Raw genomic sequence first — 23438 nt, 5'->3', positions numbered from 1 at the left:
CCACACACTAAGTAACTTAGCACCCAACCTTTACCAGGTAAAGGTTAGACAAATAGGTGACTTATAAGTTACTTAAATGCAGTGGTAAATGGCTGTGAAATAACGTGGACGTTATTTCACTCAGGCTGCAGTGGCAGGCCTGTGTAAGAATTGTCAGAGCTCCCTATGGGTGACAAAAGAAATGCTGCAGCCCATAGGGATCTCCTGGAACCCCAATACCCTGGGTACCTCAGTACCATATACTAGGGAATTATAAGGGTGTTCCAGTATGTCAATGTGAATTGGTGAAATTGGTCACTAGCCTGTTAGTGACAATTTAGAAAGCAGAGAGAGCATAACCACTGAGGTTCTGGTTAGCAGAACCTCAGTGAGACAGTCATCACACAGGGAACACATACAGGGCACACTTATGAGCACTGGGGCCCTGGCTGGCAGGGCCCCAGTGACACATACACTAAAACAACATATATACAGTGGAATATGGGGGTAACATGCCAGGCAAGATGGTACTTTCCTACACCTACGTGACACATAGGGCAGGGTACTATGGAAGTAAATGGCAGGACGTGTACTTATGTGTTTTACATGTCCTGGTAGTGAAAGAGTCCTAAATTCGATTTCCACTACTGTGAGGCCTGCTTCCCTCACAGACTAGTATTAGAACTGCCCTCATATACTTTTAAGTGATAGATTCTGATCTGAAAGAAGTAGCCCTGTCATATTTAGGGGCATATTTATACTCTGTTTGCGCCGAATGTGCGTCAAAAATTTTGACGCACACTCGGCGCAAACCGTGCCCTATATTTATACTTTGGCGCCCGACCCCGCGGACATCAAAATTCCATCATGTGCGTCATTTTTTTGAAGCGTGAAACTGCCTTGCGTTAATGATATGCAAGGTAGGTGTTCCCTTCCAAAAAATGACTTAAAGGCCTGTGCGCCTTATTTATCCCCCAGCGTCATTTTGACGCACAGGAAGGGGTGGGCCTTAAAAAACGGGGCACAGCCTGATGTGCGCCGTTTTTTAACGCCTGGGTCAGGGCAGGCGTTAAGGTATCTGTGGGCTCATAAGGAGTCCAGAGGTGCCCTCCCCTGCCCCCAGGGACACCCCCTGCTACCCTCACCCACCCCTGGAGGACACCCATGGATGGGGGGACCCATCCCAGGGAAGTAGAGGTAAGTTCAGGTATGTATTTTATTTTTATTTTTTAAGTGGTATAGGGGGGCCTGATTTGGGCCCCCCTACATGCCACTATGTCCAATGACCATGCCCAGGGGACATAGGTCCCCTGGGCATGACCATTGGCAAGGGGGCAGGAGTCATGTCAATGGGGATTGTGCGTACAACCCCCATTTTCCCATACGCCGGCGCTGCCTGGTGTGAGTCATTTTTTTTTACTCAGACCAGTCCGCAGCGCCGGCTATCGTCATTCCATAAATAAGGCACCCGCATGGTGCGTTGGAATGGCGTTAGCCGGCAGTGAAATTTTTGATGCACAACTGCGTTGGCCCAGTTGTGCTTCAAAAAGTATAAATATGGCCCTTGGTATCTCCAGAATGGTAATAGAAAATCTTGTTTACTGGTGAGGTTGGATTTAATATTACCATTTTAGAAATGCCGCTTTTAGAAAGTTGGCATTTCTCTGCACTTACTGCCATGTGTGCCTTCCACCCTTTCTCCAATGCACGTCTGCCCTGGGCTGGTTGACAGCTGCCCTTGAGCCTTCCAACCAGAAAACCACAAACACAGGACACTCAGCTGCATCTGCATTCATCTGCATACTGAATGGGTCTCCCTGAGCAGGATGGGTGGAGGGGCTCACACTCATATCTCAAAGGCCTGTGGCCTGCCTCACACAAAGGACTGATAACCCCCTATAGGGATCCTGGCAGACAGGACTGGGCTGAAAGGGGAAGCAATTTCTAACATTCACATACTAGGTCCTGGGTATTTTGGCAGCTTTCTCCACATGTATGGGTAGCAGCATTCTTGAAGTATGCATCTTCACATGCACAGGCAGCTGCATGCTTGCAGACTTATTCACATGCACATGAAATGATGTAGTCTTGGCAGCCTTTATGTATCTTCACATGTAAAGGTGGCATGTATTCAGTATTCTTAACACAGCAGACTCCTTGTTGCATACTTCACAGGCAGGGGCATTGACATCCTTACTGCATTCTTCACTTAAGAAGGCAGCAGCATCTTTGCAACATTCTTAACATATAGATACAGCAACATCCTTGTCGCATTCTTCATGTACAGGCCAACAATATCCGTACAGCATTCCTCATATGTAGAAGCAGCAACATTCTTACAGCATTCTTCACATAGTCTTCAGCTTTTGTGTAGCATTTGCAAATGCAGTGGCAACCTTGCAGCATTCTGCGCATTCAAGAGGGTTGCTACCCTTGCATCATTCTTCATATGTAAAGCTAGTGGCATCCTTTCAGTATTCTTCACATGGAGGCAGCAGCTTCCTTGCTGCATCCTTCACACGAAAGGATATTGACATCCTTGCAGCATCCTTCGCATAAGAGGGCAGCAGCATTCTCAACATGTATATCTCAGCTGCATCCTTACAGACTTCTTCACATGCAGGGGAAGAGATGTCCTTGCAGTAGTCTTCACACCTAAGGGTAGCGCCACTCTTTCAGCTTTTTTGTTGCATTCTTCACATGCAAGGGCATTGACATCCTTGCATCATTCGGCACATAACACATTCCTAACCTGTAGATGCAGCAATATCTTTACATGGCAGGGAAGCAATATCCTTGCAGCATTTTACAAATGCAGGGACAGTGGCTTGAGGCTCTTCCAATGTTCGATCATGTGACATTCTGTAATGACAGGGGCAGCTGTGCACAGACAGGATTTTCAAGGTATCCCTTGTGTAAGGATCAACATAGAGTTTACCTCAAGCACAGGGGCAGCCATAGAGGGTTCTTTGTGTGTAGGGTCATTCGAGGGACTTCCCTTATTTACAGGGACTGTTGTAGGGTTTTCAGAGTTTGGGCTTTGTATCACATAGGGATCCTCCTGAAAGCCAATCATTGAGGCGCCTGCTGCTTGTTCTTGAGGGTTCCTTCTCTGTCCTGCTGGCAAGAGGAGAGAGAGGAAGATAAGAGCATGGACAGATAAGGAGTGAGATGAAATATGTGACAACTCACTGTTTCTCTGTCATAAAATCAGGGACCCAGTTGATCTGAACGAGCTGGAGCGAGAAGGGATATTGGACATTCACGTATCGCGAAGCCGCCCACAACGTGCGCAGAGAACCAAGTCTATAAAGAGAAGTCAGCAGCTCAAGAGATCAGGTGAGAAGTTATAATAGTAAAGAGGGGATGAGGGAGAAGAGGGAGAAAGGGTGATAGAACGAGAGAGGACAAAAAACTGGTTGTGGGTGAGAAGCAGAAAGAGAGCCAAGGAGAACAGAAAAGAAGGATGAGAAATGAAAGAAAAAGAGAGTGAGAGAAAAGGAGGAGGAAAGAAGATAAGAGGGAAAGTAAAACATCAAAGTTTGAGTGAAATGTCCAGAGACCAAGGGCCAAGTTTACGGGGATTCGGTGTAGGGCAGTTCAGCAAGTCACCTTACTGCATTGCCTTACGCCAAAGTGAAGGGGCAGCAGTGTGCAGTATTTATGAAATATGGTGCAGTCCTGTCCTTCCCCTCCACACTGGCACAGAATGGGCAGCCTAGCGCCAACGCAGGCACAATTGCGTCTTGGTGCAAGGGTGCCTGTACTGCATGCAGGGTTGTTTTTGTGCAGGAAGGGGCACCTTCCTGCACAAAAACAACCCAGGGAGGCTTTTTCCTCTTTCTATGGGTGCTGCAGAATGCATCACAGGTGGCAAGAGGACAAAATGAGGAGAAATAAACATTTCTCCTGGTTGCACCTCCCTTGGGGAGGCGTAAGGTTTTGGCACATCTCCAGGTTTACAAGTCCTTGTTAATCTAGGGATACGTCAGAATCCATGGGTGTTGCATGGAAAACCCACTGCAACGCCCATGGAACACCTCCCTGGTGCAGAGTAACACAAGGCAGTGAATTGCACTGCGTTGCCTTACACAATATCTATGAGGCCATGAAAAGCCACGCAAAGTGGCGTTACGTGACCACATTGATTTGAGTTCGTAGTCTGTATCATCGGAGCATCAAAAAAAGTGTCCCTTCAGCAGCTCACAGGGCTTGTAAATATGTCCCTAAGAGGACATCTCCTGGAGCAGTCCTTAGAACTGTGACTGAAATTGTTTTGTAGGGAACAGTGGCTTTCTAGTTTGTTGTCATGCCCCTCCCATAGGATTTACTACTTCCATTGCTTCCCTTTCATTTGTGCCTTGCGCTGGTCTGATGGCACCAAAGAGAGTCTCTGCAGCCTGGATTCGTTTTCATATAGGTTGGCATCCATTGTCTTTTTTTTTACCGATGATTTTATAGTAAAATGAATTATCTTAGAAGATGAGACTGGAAGAAGCAGCACCAAAAAGTCAGCAGAAGCAGACACAAAGGAAAAGAGTCCACAGATGTTCAATACAGGAGTGATTAGGCACCTGTAAGAGGTCAGAGAGAGAGAGACTGAGAAAGGGAGACAATAGAGTGGGCTTGCTTACACAGTTTAGGATCCTGACCCTTTTCTGCAAAGTGGTTACATCATCCACTGGCACAGATTCCATCTGGAACATACATTGACTAAGCCAATAGGTCTGCCATAGGCTGCAGGCCTCTTGGCTTTGCCAGTGCTTACTTTCATTCGAAATGTTTTTATAAAAATCTATAAAGATGCCGCCCCATTGGACCACATGCATACAACATGCAAAACTGAGTGTTTGGAGAAAATATTGATTTGTAAATATTGACATACAGACATTTCGGAAAATAATATTGTGATACATAAATATTGTGGTGCAAGAATATTGTTGAGAAGAATACAGTTTTCTTAGGTAAGTGGTATAGTTTTAAATACTATTGATGTTTTTAATGACATTTTCAATAATATTCTGGTTAAAATATGTTGTTTAATTATTTTAATGTGTTTTAGTTGATATATAAATTTTATGTGTTACTATTGTTTATATAAATGCTATTGTTTTTTTAATATAGCATGCCATTTTAGGGGATTTAGTATTTTTATAAAGGTTTAATAGTACATAGTGTTGTAGTGGATAGTTGGGTTTGTGGGGGGGGGTGGTTGAAGTTAACTAGGTAATAGTAAATTGTGAATTATTTAACTATATGATTGATATTCATCATGTAAATTGTGTAAAACTGATTTATTTTTTCTTATGTGTGGGGCCATTAGGTGTGTAGGGATGTAGGGTGGGAAACTAATTCAGTAATAATTAGCAAATAATTATAATTACCAATTAATTATTAAATATAATTGTTAATTGTTTATTTAATTGGCTTTTAAGTGTAGGAATATATGGAATAACTATTTATTCCACTTATATTTTAGCTGTGGGCTACTAGGTTTGTAGGGGTCTAGGATGGGAAGTTAATTAAATAATAATTAACAATTTATTATTAATAGTTATTTAGTTATGTAATTATTTTATAATTATGTAAAATATGGAATACTGGTTTATTTTAATGATATTTTAGTTGCTAGGTTTGTTGCAGTATAGGGCGGGAAGGTCATTAAGTAGTAATTCATTAACTATGAATTAACATTTGTAAATTAATTATTTAATTGAATTTTAAATATGAAAGTTATGGATTACTTATTTATTTTAATTATATTTTAGGTGTGTGCTCCTAGGTTTGTAGTGGTCTATTGTGAGAAGTTAATTAAGTTATAATTAATTAACAATTAATTATTAATTGTGAATTAATTGTTTAACTGATTTTAAGTATGTAAATTGTGAAATATTTATTTTTCTAGTTATATTTTATGTGTGGGCTGCTACGTTTGTAGGGAAATAGGATGGGAAGTTAATTTTTAATACATATACATATATTTTCATATTAATTATTAATTTGTATATTAAAACATTTTTTTCTGCATTCATAGGGTTACTCATATATGGAATGCGTTTGAAGTCAAGTACTTTCCCTACTCTTGCTTAAACTGCAGTAGGAATAGTAAAATTAACTCACTTTACTGACTGTTGCGCTGTTTGGAATGGGTATAATAAATTTCAACCCTCCGAAGTCCAACGCTTTCTCTACTGTTGCAAAATAGTATATTTATTATTGTTAGACTCCAATAGTTTTCATAATATTGGTTTAAAAATTATAAATATACATTAATTTCTAATAATACATTTAAAATATCAAAAAAATAATATATTGTGAAATACATATTTTAATTAATTATGTTACACCGTATATAATTATTATATATATTATTTTAAATTAGATTTTTTTATTATTTTAGATGAATTACTATGCATACTATGCATATATATCTTCATAGTAATAAATGTAAACTATTAAGAGATTGTAATATAAACATTTTTATTAATTACGTTACTATATATATATATATAGGTTTATTTCGGTCTGTTTTGTATAGAAAATAAACTTTGACACAGAAATACCTGTTTGTTCAGTATACTGAAGTTATCAATAGGACAATTATTATGGATGAGGATATTGATAACCAGAGGAAAATGGCTGCTCAAGCGCTATTTGCTAAGACGGCTCTGAGAGGAAAATTTGTTGGAAATGATGCAAGCGGTAATAATGATTTGAACACATTACTGTACAAATTGGAGAAAATGTGCAAACAAGAAATATCGAAATGGTGGGAAGCAACCTCCTTACAGAATTATATTGATCAGAATATGGTCCCGAGAGGATTAAGAATCTTTATTACACCAGTTTATGAAACATCTAACCCTGACATGTTGAAAGAGTGGGCGGAGAATTCAGCAGCAAGTTCCAAACATATGCTTGAAATATTGGTGAAATATGCTTGGCGTGACAGGGAGATCTTACTAGCAGATATTAAGAAAATGAAGGAGAGTTTTGCTTTAAGATCTGAAAAGGAATTTATTACTGGTTTTTATGAAACAATGAAGATAAAACTGAGAAAATATGAAGATGATATAAAAACAAAAAAACAACAAAAACTTCACAGAGACATAGGTGACTATGAAAGTGGAAGAATCCTGACTTTTAGCAGGAAATATGATCATCTATATAAGGCTGGGACGAGCAACCGAATACCAATAGTTCAATCTTGCACCTCTGAAAGTGAATTGGAAAGTATGAAAGAAACTGATTCTTTGAGTTCAACAGACAGTGATACTTCGAGCATTGATATTTCCAACAAACCGGCTACTTTTTTAGACGAATATCGCCTGCTACGACATGGCAGGCAGGTCTCATACAAACAGAAAGGAGAAGTGGTGAACTACAGAGGCAGACCAAGGGGCCGAAGAGGAAGACGAGCCGGAATCAAAAGAGGAGAGAGAGACTTAGAAACCGTTTCAAGAAGAGATCTAAACATGGAGCAAGTGGGAAAAACAACAAACAGCTCCGAGCCATCGAAATAATGGATAGTGAAACGGTTAATAAGACAATCATCAATTTATCAGATCATCAACTTACAGAAGATGATAAAAAAACGCTATGTCTAGGTCTTTCCTTTTGTCCTATGGTGCGGTTCGACTATGCTGAAACCCGTATAGATTTGTTCAAATTTATAAGGAAATTGAAATTGAAAAAATGGTTTAAACTGAAAGGTAATGTCAATAAGAGATCAGAATCTCTCATGATTAGAGATAAAGATGAAACTGTATTATCTATAGGTGATGTTGATACACTACTAACTCTTCATGAACTAGAACAAGAGCAATCGGTACAGACCAATGGAAAAGAGCTATATCAAATTTTAGATGATATGAATATTGTATATGACAGAGCAGCTCCATCTGGGTTTAAACCCAAGTCTGCATTTTTTCCTAACATGTTACATGATAACATTGATACTTTTCATGATATGGCAACACAAAGCCTGACACATTTTCGACATCGTACATGGTTTAAACCTAGATCTAAGGGTAATATGACATCTAGCCAAAATGAAACTATTAGATCATTAGCAGAGGACAGTGACACCATTATTTGCCCTGCTGATAAGGGGGGCAATATAGTACTCTGGAAAAAACAAAAATACATTGATGAGGTCATGCGGCAATTAAGTAATTCCCAATTCTACAAGACTGTGACTAAAGATATTTACATGGAAAGTGTTATGGGAATTTGGGACCTATTAATGAAATGGAAAGATAAGGGTCTCTTAGTGTGGGAAGAATACTGTTTCTTGAAAAAAGATTATCCCAAGTTACCTATTCTATACATTCTCCCCAAAATTCATAAAGACAGAGAGAACCCTCCTGGGAGACCTATTGTCTCTTCTTGTGAGAACGCATTGGAGAATGTGTCCAAATATGTAGATTTTTTCCTGAGGGATTTTGTTATGAATTTGCCCTCTTATGTTCACGATACTAATGATTTTTTAGGCAAATTGGAAGGCATTGTCTGGGAAGATGACTTTTTATTGGTCACTTTAGATGTGAACTCATTATATACGATTATCGATCATGAGATGGGCATACGAGCTTGTAAACATTTTTTGCAGACAAGATCATTAAAATATCTGGCACATACTGACATGCTAATAGAGATGATAAGATACTGTCTGACAAACAATATTTTTTTATTCAATGGCATGCTATACAAACAGGTTCTTGGAACTGCAATGGGAACTTGCTTTGCGCCCAGTTTTGCCTGCTTATTTATGGGCTTATGGGAAGAAGGAATCTTCAAAGATGAAGATAAATATCCAGAAACCAATCAGGCTATACTATGGCTTAGATATATTGACGATCTGTTTATAATTTGGAAAGGTTCTGAGAACGGAGCTAAGTGTTTCATTGAGAAACTTAACAAAAATGAGTACAATATCAAACTGACATATGATATCAGTTACTCTTCAATTGATTTTTTAGATACAAGGATTAAGATCAAGGACAGAATGATTCATACTGAACTCTTTCACAAAGCCACAGCAGGTAATAGTTTATTACATGCTACTAGTGGACATCCAGAAAAACTAAAATGGAGTATTCCCTATGGTGAATTATTAAGGGCGAAAAGAATCAGCAATACAGAAGAGATTTTTGAGAGAGAACAAGAAGATATGATTAGAAGGTTTAAACAAAGAGGTTACCCGGATTGGGTAATCAAAAAGGCTGTAGATAAGGTAAAGAAAGTTGAAAGAGTACATACCCTCTTTGACAATACTGAAAAAAGAGAAAATGAAAAGGGTGATGATATCAGATTGATTCTAACATATAATGAAGACATAGCACAAATTAAAAAGATTTTTTCCAAACATTGGAATATTCTGAAAAGCGATCCTATCATTGGTAATGAATTACAGAGGGGGCCCCTAATTACTTTTAGAAGAGGCCGTAATTTCTATGATAGATTGAGATCCAATGATATAACATCCATCGCTCAAATAAAAGAACATAATTTACAAGGTTTCTTCCCCTGCGGTCACTGTAAAGCATGTCGCAATAGTGTGGCGAAGAATGAGTATCCTATGAGTAAACCAGGAGTAAACAGACAAATTAAGCAGTTTATTACATGCAGTACCCCTTTTACCATATACGTATTGGAATGTCCTTGCCATCTTAGGTATGTGGGTAGCACTAAACATGCTGTAAAAAAACGTATTTTGGAGCATATGCGTGCTATTACAACAAGGGATTCCCACTATCCGGTAGCAAGACATTTTCAGGATAAACACAACTCCGACTCCACGTTGTTATCTTACTATGGTGTTGAACATATATTATCACATCATAGAGGTGGAAATAAAGAGTTGTTGTTAAGGAAAAAGGAATCCAGATATATTGTTGATCTTGAAACCAAAATACCGAAAGGATTAAACATTGGTGAGGAGTTGAGCTCTCACCTATTGGACACTTGAGACAATTGATATGAGAAAATATTAGATATATTAAATTTATGATCCTGAAGATATAACCTGAGGGTAGTATCATCTTGACTAACAGGTTTATTTATTTTGATATTGGCTATAATAATTGTTATTTCCTCCAAATTTATTCTTAGAGTAATCTTTCTAACTTTTTCCCTATTGATGATTTTTTCCTGACTTTTTCTAATAATTGTTGGAGTATAATGTGTCTTTTATATTTTTTGTTCTTTTTAGAATGAAGGGGTCCGGCCGGATCCCAGATTTGTGCATTCACTGGTGATTGGTTTTGGGTAGTTTTATATGGTGATAATTATAGTATTCATAGAAATAAATAGGAAGTATTTCTTTTATTGATTAGTATAACAAAGATACTGGAATAGGATAAATCTTATTGTTTTCCGAAGGGAGATATTCAATCATTGTATGATATATATGATATGTAATAGATAGATTCTTGGTATATATGAACCCGTTACTTGAATTAAGACATTGGTTCCACACACATCCATGACAAATGACTTATTGATTAACAATCTAAATGATATATATGATCTGGAACCAGGTCTATGTTTTAGATATATGGATGATATATGAATATTTAAATATCTATATTTATACAATTATTTATCTATTTATATATTTTTATTGGTATTGCTTATTGGCATATGAATGTATAATCTTTTGATATTTTTATGGTTATCTATTTCATAAATATATTTATATATTTATATTATATTTACTTATATGAGTTGATAAATTTATGTATATGGATAAAACTATAATATATTTTTGATTGTACAGTATAATATTTACCATTTTGAGTCTAATAGGTTAATTATGGTTGTATATTTGAAATCCACAAGGAAAGAACAATAGTGATTCTTGAGAATATATAATGAAGTCCTATTTCTATGACCATGATCACTAGTTATATATTGATGTTTGTATTGGTTGGATTATGCACGTGATCAAGGCTGCTAGTCAGCCGAAACGCGTTGTGCTGAATAAACTTATTTTTCCTTTGACCTCCTGAGAGTGCTGCTGTTTTTATAACAAAAAAAAAACAAAAAATTGGGTTAAGAAGAAATTTAACCGGAGTGCTCTGCCGGTCTTTTTGCAGCACCACCCCTCTTGGGCCACTTGGAGCTCTTGTGTGAGCAAGTGTATGGAAAAAATACAAATATATATATATATATACATACAAATATATATATATATAAAACACACAGACATAAATATATATATATATATATGTTTGTTTATATAAGTATATATTTATTTATAGATAGTATTACATATTAGTAGAATGTATTTAATTTACATTATATTAAATTGAGATGTCTGATAGAGACCTCTTGCTGCAGATTACTTACCTTTGAATTTCCCTAGGTGTCAGACTGGATCCGGAAACTTTTGCTTGAGCTGTACCCCTACGCGTGCCATCAGGAGGCTCCATTTGGTTCCATGTGATGTCATTGGCACTGGATATGACATCGCCGTCACCTACATAGGTGCCACCCAGGCGTGCGGATGTCAGTTCTTTACTTTCCACGCCAGTTAGTGCAGATCTGGAGAGAGCTACCCTTCTGCCGCTTTTTGGCAGGTTCCTTTTCTACATTTTGTCAACGTTTTTTCTTCGTGTTTCGAGGTCTGTCATCCAGGAAGGCAGGGTTCAAGCCGTGTGGTGCCTGTCACTGCGCCATGTTGGTCACAGACCCCCACCTAATCTGCCTCTGACCTCGAAGTTGTGCTAAGGCTGCCAGGCCAGAAGCTATGAGGGAGCGGTCCCTAAAGCGGCTTGCGGCTCGGCAGTCAATGACACAGGCACGCAAGACGCCAAGGTGGTCTCTGTCCTGGTCAAGACAGAGGTCGCGGGACCGCTACAGGAACCCCAAGTCCTCTGCGTCCCACTCGAGGTCCTCGGGACACTTCTGGAAGAAGCACAAAAAGAAAAATTCCAATCGGACGTCACCTCATTCGTCAGGTGATGCGGCGAGTGAGGAACATCGCTTAAATTAAGGAGTTCTATGAGGCCATGCACTGCGTATTCAAGCGTATAGACCCCTCTGGCATGTCTTTCGGCCCGTGGGTTCGGAGGAGGCCCCATCAGGCTGTGCGCCCGCGGCTTCGGCTCTGATGGGATATCATGGATTTGACTCCAGATCTGGACCAGTGCCAGTCATACCCAGGTTACCTTCTCCAGTGCCGGACCCGATGCCGATGCTCCAAGGTGCCGCTGGCGCCCACCCATGGCGCCAGCCCCATTCTCATTCCTGATGATCCGGAGCTGGAACGGCATCGCATGAGGCCGATTCCAGCACTGACGGTGCCAACAAATGCCATACCGTTGCCTGACATGGAAGAATATTGGGAGGGGTCACTGGAACCTTTAGAACACCAGTTAGAAAGATCTTTGGACTGGTATGAGGAACTAGGAGAGGCTAGTGGACTGGGCACCTTTCCAGAAACTGGCTTGCTCTCTCCCCCTACTGTGGCTACGGAGGAAGGAGCTTCCTATGCAGTGGTGGTGCGTAGGGCAGCGGAGGTCCTCAGCCTTGATCGGCCCTCAGTGGCTTTCAGGACTAACTACTTGGCTGAAGTGCTTCAGCCTGGGTCTTCCTCTTCCCAACCCCTCCTCCCCTTTAATGAGGCAGGTACTAATGTCCTGCTAGGAACTTTGTTGAAGCCCAGCACAGGGGCTCCTGTAAATAGGATGATTGTCCACCCCAATCACCCAGAATCAGGCGACCCTAGTTTCCTCAGCCAACACCCCACCCAAGAGAGCTTGGTAGTCCAAGCCTCAACTTCCCATGGTGCATTCCCTTGGGCTCCCCTGGACAGGGAATCCAAGAGGCTGGATCATCTTGGAAAGAAGATGCTTTCTTACACCCGCCTGGCACTGAGGTCCCCCACCTGATCTGCCTCTGGTGTCTTGAGTGCTACCATAGTATTGCGTCAGTGGATCTGTGGGTGGCCATCCTGTAATTCTTTTTGTGATACCTCTCAAAGAACATCAACATTCTCATGTTGCAGTGTAGCTTTTTGCTCCACAGTGAAGTCTAAATCGTGTAAAGAAATAGAATATCTCAGTAACTTATTGTTCTCACCCTTCATCACCATGAACAACTTAAGCTGTAATCTGTCTGGATCATGAAATCGGTGCCAAACAGGTAAGGATGAACCTCCTCTGAGCTTATACTATTGCAAAGCACTCTTTCTGAGTAGCAGCCCAGTTGTGTTTCCCTGGGGAGCGATGTGTGACTAATAAATGCCACTGGATGCCCGCTACACTTGTCATCAAGTTAATGTAGGACTGCTTCAACTCCCTTGCCTGAGACACCTGCCTTTAAAATGAAGGTCAAGTTATATGGTGAAGGTCAAGTGCCTTCAACAAATGTATTGCATAGCATGGCACTCAGATCCTCAAAAGAGTTCAGATATTCTGCAGTACAGATCACCTTCTGGGGCTGTTTCTTGAATAGCAACACTGCTGGCCACAACTATAGTCTTTTAGTTTACCATGGTCCTAAAATGCTCCTCACTTGGACTTCTGTTGTTCGGGCAGCCCGTTCTAACAGTCTCTTGATCTTATTATCCACAAGGGAAATCTTTCTATATCTAAACTGATTCCCACGGTACACTACAGAGGACATCCACACCTGGCACTTGGTTTCCTTGAGGGCCAGCTTTGCTATGCTGCCCTCCTGGTCTAGGTGCTCAGGAGGTCTTCCCATGAATTGCTAAAGATGGCAGTATTGTGCAGGTTTGCCATGCAGAACGTTTCAAGCTGTAATAGAAAATGGTCCACCAGGCACTGAAAAGTGACAAGAGTGTTCTTGTGCCCAAAAGGCTTGACTAAAATGTATACATGCATTCCATCATCGAGAACGTAAATTAGATCTAAGAGGCAATGTAATCTGCAAATAACCACATCAAAAGTGCTCAGGAAGAGGCCGCACACAGCCTGTCTGTGAGCCCATCAGCTCAGCTGATGGGAAGTGCATCCATCTTGGTCAACTTACTGAGAGCCAATAACCTTACCGAGGGCCCTTCTTTCTGTGCCTTATAACCCATCCCAAAGCATAGGGCTGTTGACCCCCTGCTTAGGAACTAACACCACTGGGCTGGCGTGTGGGCTATGGGAAAGCTCAGTCATTCCCAGGTGCAGTTTCTTGGCGACTTCTGGCTTTATGCCTTCCTGGACCTGGTCTGACATCCTGTCTGTTTTACTCTTCACAGGCAAGCTGTTCTCAGTGTCGAAGACAGTGCACAGACAGGTGTGAAGCCTAAGCTCAACAAGAAGAGATGGGAAAATCATCTCAGAACCTCTTTCCATTCTTTCCATTCTTCTTGTTGTTTAGCAATGCATATTAGAAGGGAGCTTTACCTCTTCCAGAGAGCCATCCTTCTCATCATTGTTCAATAGGTTATAGAGTGGACCATTGTCCATCCCAACCTGCACTGCCATTGACAGACTGTTCACTGTCAAGTCTCTCTGGAGGTATGGCTTTAGCTGGTTCACATGGAATACCTGCATTGGGCCTGTGTGGCTGTAGGAAAGTCCTCTCTTTCTGGCATGGGTTCCCACACTTTTTGCCTGTTGTCAGTGTGCTTCGACTGTTTTCACTGGGATCTTGCTAACCAGGACTCTAGTGGTTGTGCTCTGTCCTCCAAATGCAGTTGCTTTGGTATTTCTTACACCCCACAATTGGCATACTGATGTACCCCTGTAAGTCCCTAGTATATGGTACCTAGGTACCCACTGCATTGGTACACCAGGGGTCCCCCGTGGGCTGCAGCATGTATTATGCCACCCACGGGAGCCCATGCAAACTGTGTCTGCAGGCCTGCCATTTGCAACCTGCGTTAAAAGGTGCATGCACCCAATCACTGCTGGTCATTACACCAGGTCACTGTAAGTCACCCCTATGGTAGACCCTTCCAGCCCAAAGGGCAGGGTGCAGGTCCCTGTGTGTGTGAGCCCCTACCCATGAGCAGAGGTGCCCCTATGAACTCCAGTTTGAATCCCCTGGACATTGTCATGTGCGGGTAAGCCATTTTAGCTATGTACTGGCCACAGGTCACTTACCTGTGGTCCAGCTACATAATGGTAACTCTGAAACTAGGCATGTTTGATATCAAACATTTTGGAAGCATACCCCAATATTGATCCCAGTATTGGTAGCATGATTCCATGCACACTGGGGGCTCCTTAGAGGCCCCTCAGTACTGCTCATTTCAGTCTTTCAGGATCCACGAGCAGCCCATGCTGCTGCAGCCACTTAGACAGGATTCTGCCCTCCTGCTGCTTGACCAGCTCAAGCAGGGGAAGGCAGAACAAAGGATTTCCTGTGGGATAGGGGTGCTGCCCTGTTACAGGGCTGAGGAGGTCTGGCCTCCCTACGCCAATGGTTTGCTTTGAAGGGCACATTTGGTGCCCTCCTTGCATTATCCGTTTTGCACCAGTCCAGGGATCCCCGGTACCTGTTCAGGCTCGAAACTGCACAAAGGAAAGGGGAGTGACCACTCCCCTGTCCATCACCATCCCAGGGGTGGAGCGCAGAGCTTCTCCAGGTGGCAAGTTGGTTCTGCCATCTTGAAAACAAGATGTGCAGAGGCCCCTGGGAATATCTGACTGGTCTGGCTAGGTAGCTGACATCAGTGACCCCATCTGATAGGTGGTCACCTCAGCCCTTTTTGGGCTATTTAGGGACTCTCTTGCGGGTGGGTCCCCAGATTAGTCTTGCAAGATTTCACCAAGACACCTCTGCAAAGACCTCTTCTGCTCCTGGCCACCAGAACCACTGTTGGACTCCACATGAACCGAACAAGACTACAACACCAAGACAACCTCTCCTTGCAACATTGTTCCCTAGGCTCCTGTCAGCAACTTGCAATGGCTGTTCACCATCAGATCAGCAAGACTTCAGCTGCACCAAAGAAGCAATAAGGAATCTTCCTTGGAGTGAAAGAGTCACTCTCCTGCATCCGCAGGCACCTAAGGCAACAACATCTGGCTGCTGGGATCTGCTGTCCTTTGGACTTGCGAAGATTCTCCAACACAGGTGGTGGTTCTGAGGGGTACTCTGGGTCCTCTCTGCCTTCTTTCCAACTTGGGAGATGGTGAGCCCGTGCCTTTTCCTCCAAGACAGAATCCCTATGCACTGCGACTGTTGCAGCAACCAAGACTTGTTGACTCCTGCTCCAAGGGATCTTCAGGCTTCAAGTAGCCCCAGCCCCAGCACTCTATCTCTGCAAGGACAGCCTCCTCTCTGCTGCTCCAGTGACGTGGGACTCCTCTTTATGTGTGCTGCCTGAGCCTCACTGTGACTTACTGTGTCTGCCGCCAGTGGGTTGCTTGTGGGGCCTCCGACTGCTTCTGCTGGCTATACTGTCTTCTCAGGGTCGGCTTGGACCCCCCTCCCAGGGTCAAGTCCCCAGAACCCTGCTGGTCCTCTTCAGCTCTACAAATCTCCAAAAGCTCCGGTTGCATTTGCTTCTGCTTGTTGGCGGTCCTTCTGACCACTGACCCTTCTGCAATCTAGGTGACCATCGAGGGGCAGCTTCTAGGTGACTTTAGGGACTTCCCTGCAGCTCCTGGGCCCGCAGCTAGACTTCATCCATCTCTGTCAACCTGGATCTTCACCCTCAGAAGGGTGGGCATTGCCTCCTGCCCCACCTGGACACTCCTGCATGGACTTGACTCTGTCCCCTTCTTTTGCATGTCTTCTTCATCCTGAATCCACCATTGGGTTCCACCGGCGTGATCCTGCTTTTGCAATATTCTATTTACGAGGCCCAATGTTAGCCTATGGGATGACCAGGTAACTTACCTCCCCTCTCCTGGTCGCTGGGGGTCTTCTAGATCCTTACCTCTTGGGGTTCCACTCTCTCCTAGCCCTTGGCTAACCACTCCATATCGTCTGGTGAGGGACCCATTCTCGCATTCCACTTTTGTGTGTACTTATCTCCATAAGGGGATTTGCCTATAGTGATCTAGTTTGGTGTTCCTGTAATAAAGTGCCTTTATTTTTGCAACACTGTGTGGTTCCTTTCATGTGTGATAAGTTACTGTGTGACTACTGTGTTATTGCAAGTGCTTCACACTCCTCTTAGATACGTCTTGACTGCTCACCAGAGCTACCCCTAGAGAGCCCTGGCTATCAGGACACTGTATCACTATCTAATAAGGGCTGCCTGGACCCAGTATAGGGTGTGACACCCTAGGTGTCCACCACACACTGGGCCAGCCTTCTACAGTGGCATTATTGTCCACCTCAGAAGCCTTTTCCCCTTCCTTACCTGGCTCACAATACTTATCCTCCGAAGCCTGGGGACAGATGGGCTTCAGCAGCAACACCTCTGGACCCTCCTGGCACCTAGTCAGCAGTGCTTTCTTGTCACACCTTTCCTTCATCACCGTCTAGTTAGCCTAGAGCTTTTTCTTCACTTAACTTATGCATCGTGCCATCAGCTTCCTGATATTCTGTACAGACAAGAGCAACCCTGATGTCGATGTGAACCTGGGCGATCAACATACATTAAAGCACAATGGTTCACAAAAAACAATTAAAAAACAAATCAATAGAGAATAGACAGCAAAAATTACTGTAGTTGATAGCGTTTTCAAATCATTACAGCATATACCTATATGTGACACAAGCTCCAATTACAGCAAATAGACTTTGTCACAGCATAAACATTCTCAGCAAGTAGTTATTGAAGAGAGTAAATGTAAAGCTTCCTGACAGCAATCATATATTGCACCACGTCCTTTTGGGTTGGCTCCAAAGTTCCTACATAAGCTTTGCTGACTAAGGTGAGAGGGCCATGCAGTCGCTGCCCAACAGACATTCAGAAGGTTTGAACCCCCTTCTACTGTTAAATTTCCCGGATTGGTGAACAAGAGGCATGACAAGAGATTTGTCACCTCCACCTGAGACTTTCTGTAAGAGTTCCCATTATGCTGCTAAGCATCATGTTCCACATATCAACGTGTCCGATGTGGTGCACTGTGAAGAAGTGGTAGGTCACTCAAGCTTACTCCCACATCTCACTTATATGGGAGGAGACAAAATCAGTATCTGTCAGAAATCACCATCTTGGGTAATCCAACCCATGAAAAGTTCCCTAGGAGTGCAGTTTACTACTCAGAGGTACCACTTTCTGGGTACTTGGTGGCACGATCCACCAAAAACAAGAAACATGTTACTTCTGAGGCTGAAGTGAGGGGATCCAGTGGACCAACTATGTCACTGCCCACTCACTCAAAAGACATCTTCTACAGGCAATGATACCCATGTCACTGTGGTTTTAATCTTGTTTTTTATGCATGTATGCATGTGGTATTTCCATAGCATGAACCAAGCCAAAAGGCAGCAGAGGTCTGTACAGCATCAAAGACAAGCATAAAATCAATGATTGATAGGGGAACGTAGCTGGTTTGTGGACTGTTAATGTGTTGAGATGTAGTGTTCTTTAAAGAGATGCATCTTTAACTCTTTCTGAGTTTGGAGCTGCTTTGGGGAGGTCTTGATGGAAATGTGGATGTTATTCAAGATCCTACGTGCGTAGATAAAAAAAGACCTGCTGCCATGCATCTTTTTCAGACTACAGTGTGCCTGATTGCGAGTTGGTCGGTTAATTCCGACAGATATGTAAACCCCTGTTTATGCATGAGTATGAATTACAAGTTTTCAGGTATTTAACACATGATAATTACTTGGTGCACTAAATACCTCAAGCTTCGTTAAATTTGGGCAGGTCAAAACCTGCTGAATTTAACAGGGGGAATATGTAGATTATTTACCATACCATGAGTTTGTTGGTGCATTAAACACCAAAATGTGCATGTTAGGTGCCATTTATTGCACCTGATAAATAATTACCCCATGGTATTGTTATTAATCAGGTGTGCTAAACATCACCTAAACCTGTAATCAGGGCCATAGTCTGCAGTCTGATGGTGTCCAGACTGCTGGTGTGTCAAAGACTACCAGAGATAGTGAACCCATCTGCCAAAAAAGCAGGAGTGCTAGTCGTGATTGCTCTTTAAATGATGCAATTGGATTTGAAGATGGTACTGCTCAGCAATGGACTTCCCCAGGATGGGATTTCCTGTATTGTGTAGGGTATTCCCACCATCCAGATGCATGAGCGCAAGTGCTTTAACAGTGGTTCAGGAGTTGCTTTCTGGAAGGAGTGGTTTCACTTCGTTTGAAAGCAAGAGCTGGTACCAAGACGTTTTTGTGTTTTTCTTGGCAGTGCGTTCCTTGAAGGTGAGGTTGGTGTCCAGGGTCAATCCAAGTGACTTTGCATTCAATGAACGCTGGGGTTTGAAGCCAACAAGGTTCATATCATTGAGATATCTTTGTACTAGTTCTTGTTTGTTTGTCTTGGCAAATAACAGGAGTTCTGTCTTATTTGGAGTAAGTTTCAGATAGACACTGGACATCCAGGTCTGTTGGATGTGCAGGCAGTGCTTGAGGCAATGGATGTCTGAAGCAGGGGAGACTTTCATGTAGAGCTGCGTATCATCAGCATGTTGTTGAATCTTGATGCTGTTACTCGTGAGTAGATCACCATATAGAGGACAGTATGGAACCCTGGGGGACTCCACACGTGATAGGAATCTCTTAGGACCTAGAGGTGGCCATTTGAACAAACTGGTGTCACTTGTAATGGTAATAGAAGAGCCAGTGAGGAAAATTAAAGGTGAATTACATGGGAGACTCCAGGGTGCATATGAGTGTTGGATGTTCAACTGTGCTGAGAGCAACCAAGAGATCCAGCAGTATTAGGAGGCAGAGGTCATCTTTATCTGTGGTCAGAGGGGCATTGCCTACAATGTGTAAGGTAGAGGTATCTATGCTGCAGTGTGATATGAAGCCACACTGGTAGTCATGCAGGAGATAGCATTATTGTGACTGATTTTTCAGTGACTTTCTCAATGAATCATGAATGATAGGCTAGGATCTGGCTTGTCTTTAGAGCTTTTGGGAAGACGCCTTGAGTGAGGAAGGCATTAATAATAGTATGTAGGGCTGAAAGAGCATCCCAGAGAGTTCTCTGATAAAGGACATCTTCCATTAAACTTGCCTGTGTAACACCCTTACAGAACCTAAGTCTGTGCGAGCACAGCCATCACTAGTAAAACAAAGAGTCCAACTTCTCCTTGATCTTTTTTTATGATCAATTGTCCAGAGTTAATCAGTGACAGTAGCAAAAATTCCTGCCTACTAGATGAAGCAGTTGCCTCTGGCTAGTTCTTGGATCAGGATTCACAGGCTTGCTGTAGAGCAGTCCGTCCTATCCAACATAATGTTTCCTGACGGCTCCCTTGCTGTGCCTGGTGGGACTTCTCCCAGGTTGGTCCTCCAGCAACTACCAAATCCTGCAGCCCTGGTAGTGACACAGACTCCAGCACATGGTCAACTATGGGTATCTCTTCCCCCTCTCCATCTTCTGTCTCTGAGTGTGTCGTGATCCGCTCTCTACCCTGCTCTGGTCCGTGCAGTTCTGGTATAGTCACAATCCCTTCCTGATACTGATGTTCTGGCAAACACAGCTGACTTTCACATCATGTAGGTTCCTGGCCCTAGGACCAACCCAGGAGCAATAAGATCATTGGCCATAGACATCCAGCACCCTTTTTCCCTCACACCCCAATATTGATCACGACTGTCTTGTCATTGTCCTCTGCATCAACTCTGGCAAGCGAGTAATGCATGTTGTCGTCCTACTAGTCCCTAGACTTGTGAAATTGACACCAGAAGCAATCCTTTTGGTTACAGATATTTCCTCTCAACCATATCCCAAGGTGTGTCCCCTCTGCAGGAACTCTCCTTAAGTTGATACCGGCCCCCAGTGCAAATCCTTTAGTTTTTGGGTGAATGTGCTTTAGAGTTTGTGGCTGTCTCTCCCAGAAGTCCATTGCTACCAGTGGGGATGCCACAGAGCTGCTTTGCGCCCACTCTCCAATATATAACACACTACCTATGACAGGAGTAGCTGGTACAGGATCCTCCATTACATCTTTCTTGTGATGTCCTTTACTATGGCACTAATAGCTACTCATCACTTTGGGCATTTGGAAAGAATATCTCCCCACACTCTCCTTGTTCTCCTGGCTAGGAATGCAGTTCCCTTTTTATCTGTACCCAGCCCTGGGTGCTTGGTAAGTGCTCTGGCACGTCTCTTTAAGTTTGGAACCAATCCGCTTGGAGTTTGTATCCCTCTTTGGCTTAGAACCATGGTGCACCCTCTCAGCTAACCACTTGTTGGCTAACACTACAAGTTTCTCTGAATCATTTTCAGGTAACTCAGGCAATCTTTGCTGTAGTGGGGTAGAGTACTACTCTCTAAGATGCTCACTCACCATCAGCTGATTAAGGGCATGGAAATCCTGTAATTCGATTCCTCTCAACCACTCATTCCAATTGAGCAACACTCATGAATCTGGACCTCAAACAAAATGTCATCCATTCTCTTGTTCTTGTGAAATCTTTGAAGGTACTCAGGTGGCTTCAGCCCACTCTGTTCAGAGCTTCGTTCAGTCACTCATACATCATGTGATCAGCCACAGGCATTGTCCCGATGACAGCCATTCTTCCTGTAGGCAAGTGACACATAAAAGCTTCTGCATATGAGACTTCATCGAACAACTGTGCTTTACAAGTGATTTAAAAATTCACAAACCATTATAAAAAACGTGAACCTCATACATGTGCACAGGCTCTCACTGAACTTTGGCAGGAAGTTCCTCTGATTTGGATGAGGAATTGCCTTTCCCAGAATTAACCAGTTCTGCTGCAAATCTGAGCTTTTTCTTTTCTAAAGCTCTCTCAAATTCTTTCTTTTCTTTTCTTTTTTATGCCTTGCCCTTTATTTTCCTGTCTTTCCCTTTCTTTTCATGTTTTTCCCTCACCTTCTCCCACTTCTCCTGGGCCTATACCTCCTGTCTCTCCTCCTTCTGTCTTCTGGGTTACTTGCAAGCCAGCCTCAGTATCTTCCTATGAAAGTCTCCACCCTTCTCCTTCTCAGCTTTAGGTTTCTGAAGGGTCAACTGAAGAACTAGGATCTCTGCTACACTCGCCCAGTCAAGGGGGAGGACTGAAGTCTATGACAATGTAACCCTTGAAATTGGATTGAGGGTTGTCTTGGTGAAATTCCACAAATTAATATTAGTGACACACTAGGAGTGTGCCTGGGAAAAACCTGTACTAAGGATGTGAGAGAGCCTGGCATCCCAGCATTTTCTCTTACCATGGTACCTTGCCCAGAATTCATCGCAGTTCTATTCCCTTCTCCCAGTTTTCTAACTAGCCCTTGACAAAACCATCAAGGATCCATCGATGAGGATCTTCCTGTGAGCCCTCAACCCTCTCTCATCTGCTCTCACTTGTCTTAGATCTGCCATTTCTGTGTACAGTAAACAGTGTGTTGAAGCTGAACTTATTTTTCTGTTCAAGACTGTCCAAATTGAAATCTGTAGATTTCACTGCTGCCAATTGTCAGAACCAGTTCAAGAGTCAGAGGGCCAGAGGGCAAGCAGGAGTTACTGGGTGACAATCCCAGAGGGTTGGGGACTTTTACCACTGATGTCCACGGCCTAATCCACTATGGCACGGCAAACTGGGCACCAAGTACACCCTTTCCGCACTTCGCTCTCAGGTTAGTGAGGGCAAACAGTCAGGGGCTTCTCATGGAGGTATGTGGAAGTAGAAATTCTGAACTTTCAACAGTCTATCAACAGATACAATATGTACGCCCAAGCTAGTGTTTTTTCTCATAAAAAAGAGAAATACTTTAATCACACACCAAATCATAATACTAGAAATAGGGAATGAGTGTTCTGAGATGGCGCTACTGGGTTATACACACAAAATCCAAAATGGATCCCACTGGTCTCTGCAGCCACACATTTACAAAGAGTATGCCACCAGTCACCAGGCAGACAACAGGCGTAGAACAAGCGCACAGAGAAGTCAGTGCAGTCTTTTCATTACATTCAAGTGAGCAGGTTGGACTCTATCATGGTTCATTTTCGAGTGTAGACAGTGCACAGGCATCCTTCCGCTTATCGCCGTGCCCAACCCCACGGCCTCTCTACCTGCTCTACTCCGGGAGCTCCAAAGTTTTAGTCTGGTTTAAGGATCTAAGGTCAGCTTAACAAAATCCCATATCCTAAACCTAACAGTCCTGTCACCTCTCAGAGAAGAGCTCAGTTCCCATTACTCACTCTCCTGGACAGAGATATCTATACCATATCTAGGGATAGCACTAGCCCCAACAGCATCCAAAACATCGGAGCTTAATTACTGTACACTTCTAAAACAAGTCAGGATGGACTTGTCCACCTGGAAATAGTCCAGACTGTTGTGGTTAGGCCGTATAGCCACCCTCTAAATGGCGATCCTCCCTAAGGTTCTGTTTACGTTCCAAGCTCTGCACCTGTCCCCACTCCAGAGCACGTTGAAAG

The 23438-nt window shown here is 42.9% G+C and overlaps 1 protein-coding gene across 1 annotated transcript in view; it reads left to right on the top strand.

Annotated features, from left to right (window-relative positions):
- LOC138257190 (probable E3 ubiquitin-protein ligase HERC1) overlaps positions 1 to 23438 on the top strand; it is an 805868-nt gene that overhangs the window by 504546 nt on the left and 277884 nt on the right. The window contains exons 43-44 of the mRNA XM_069205891.1: positions 6555 to 7463; positions 10193 to 10248. Coding sequence (XP_069061992.1) covers positions 6555 to 7463; positions 10193 to 10248 — 965 coding nt within the window. The remainder of the gene's footprint in view (positions 1 to 6554; positions 7464 to 10192; positions 10249 to 23438) is intronic.

Source organism: Pleurodeles waltl, chromosome 1_2 (assembly GCF_031143425.1).
Source record: "Pleurodeles waltl isolate 20211129_DDA chromosome 1_2, aPleWal1.hap1.20221129, whole genome shotgun sequence".
Taxonomy (NCBI): Eukaryota; Metazoa; Chordata; class Amphibia; order Caudata; family Salamandridae; genus Pleurodeles; species Pleurodeles waltl.
This window is presented reverse-complemented; position numbering and strand designations above follow the sequence as displayed.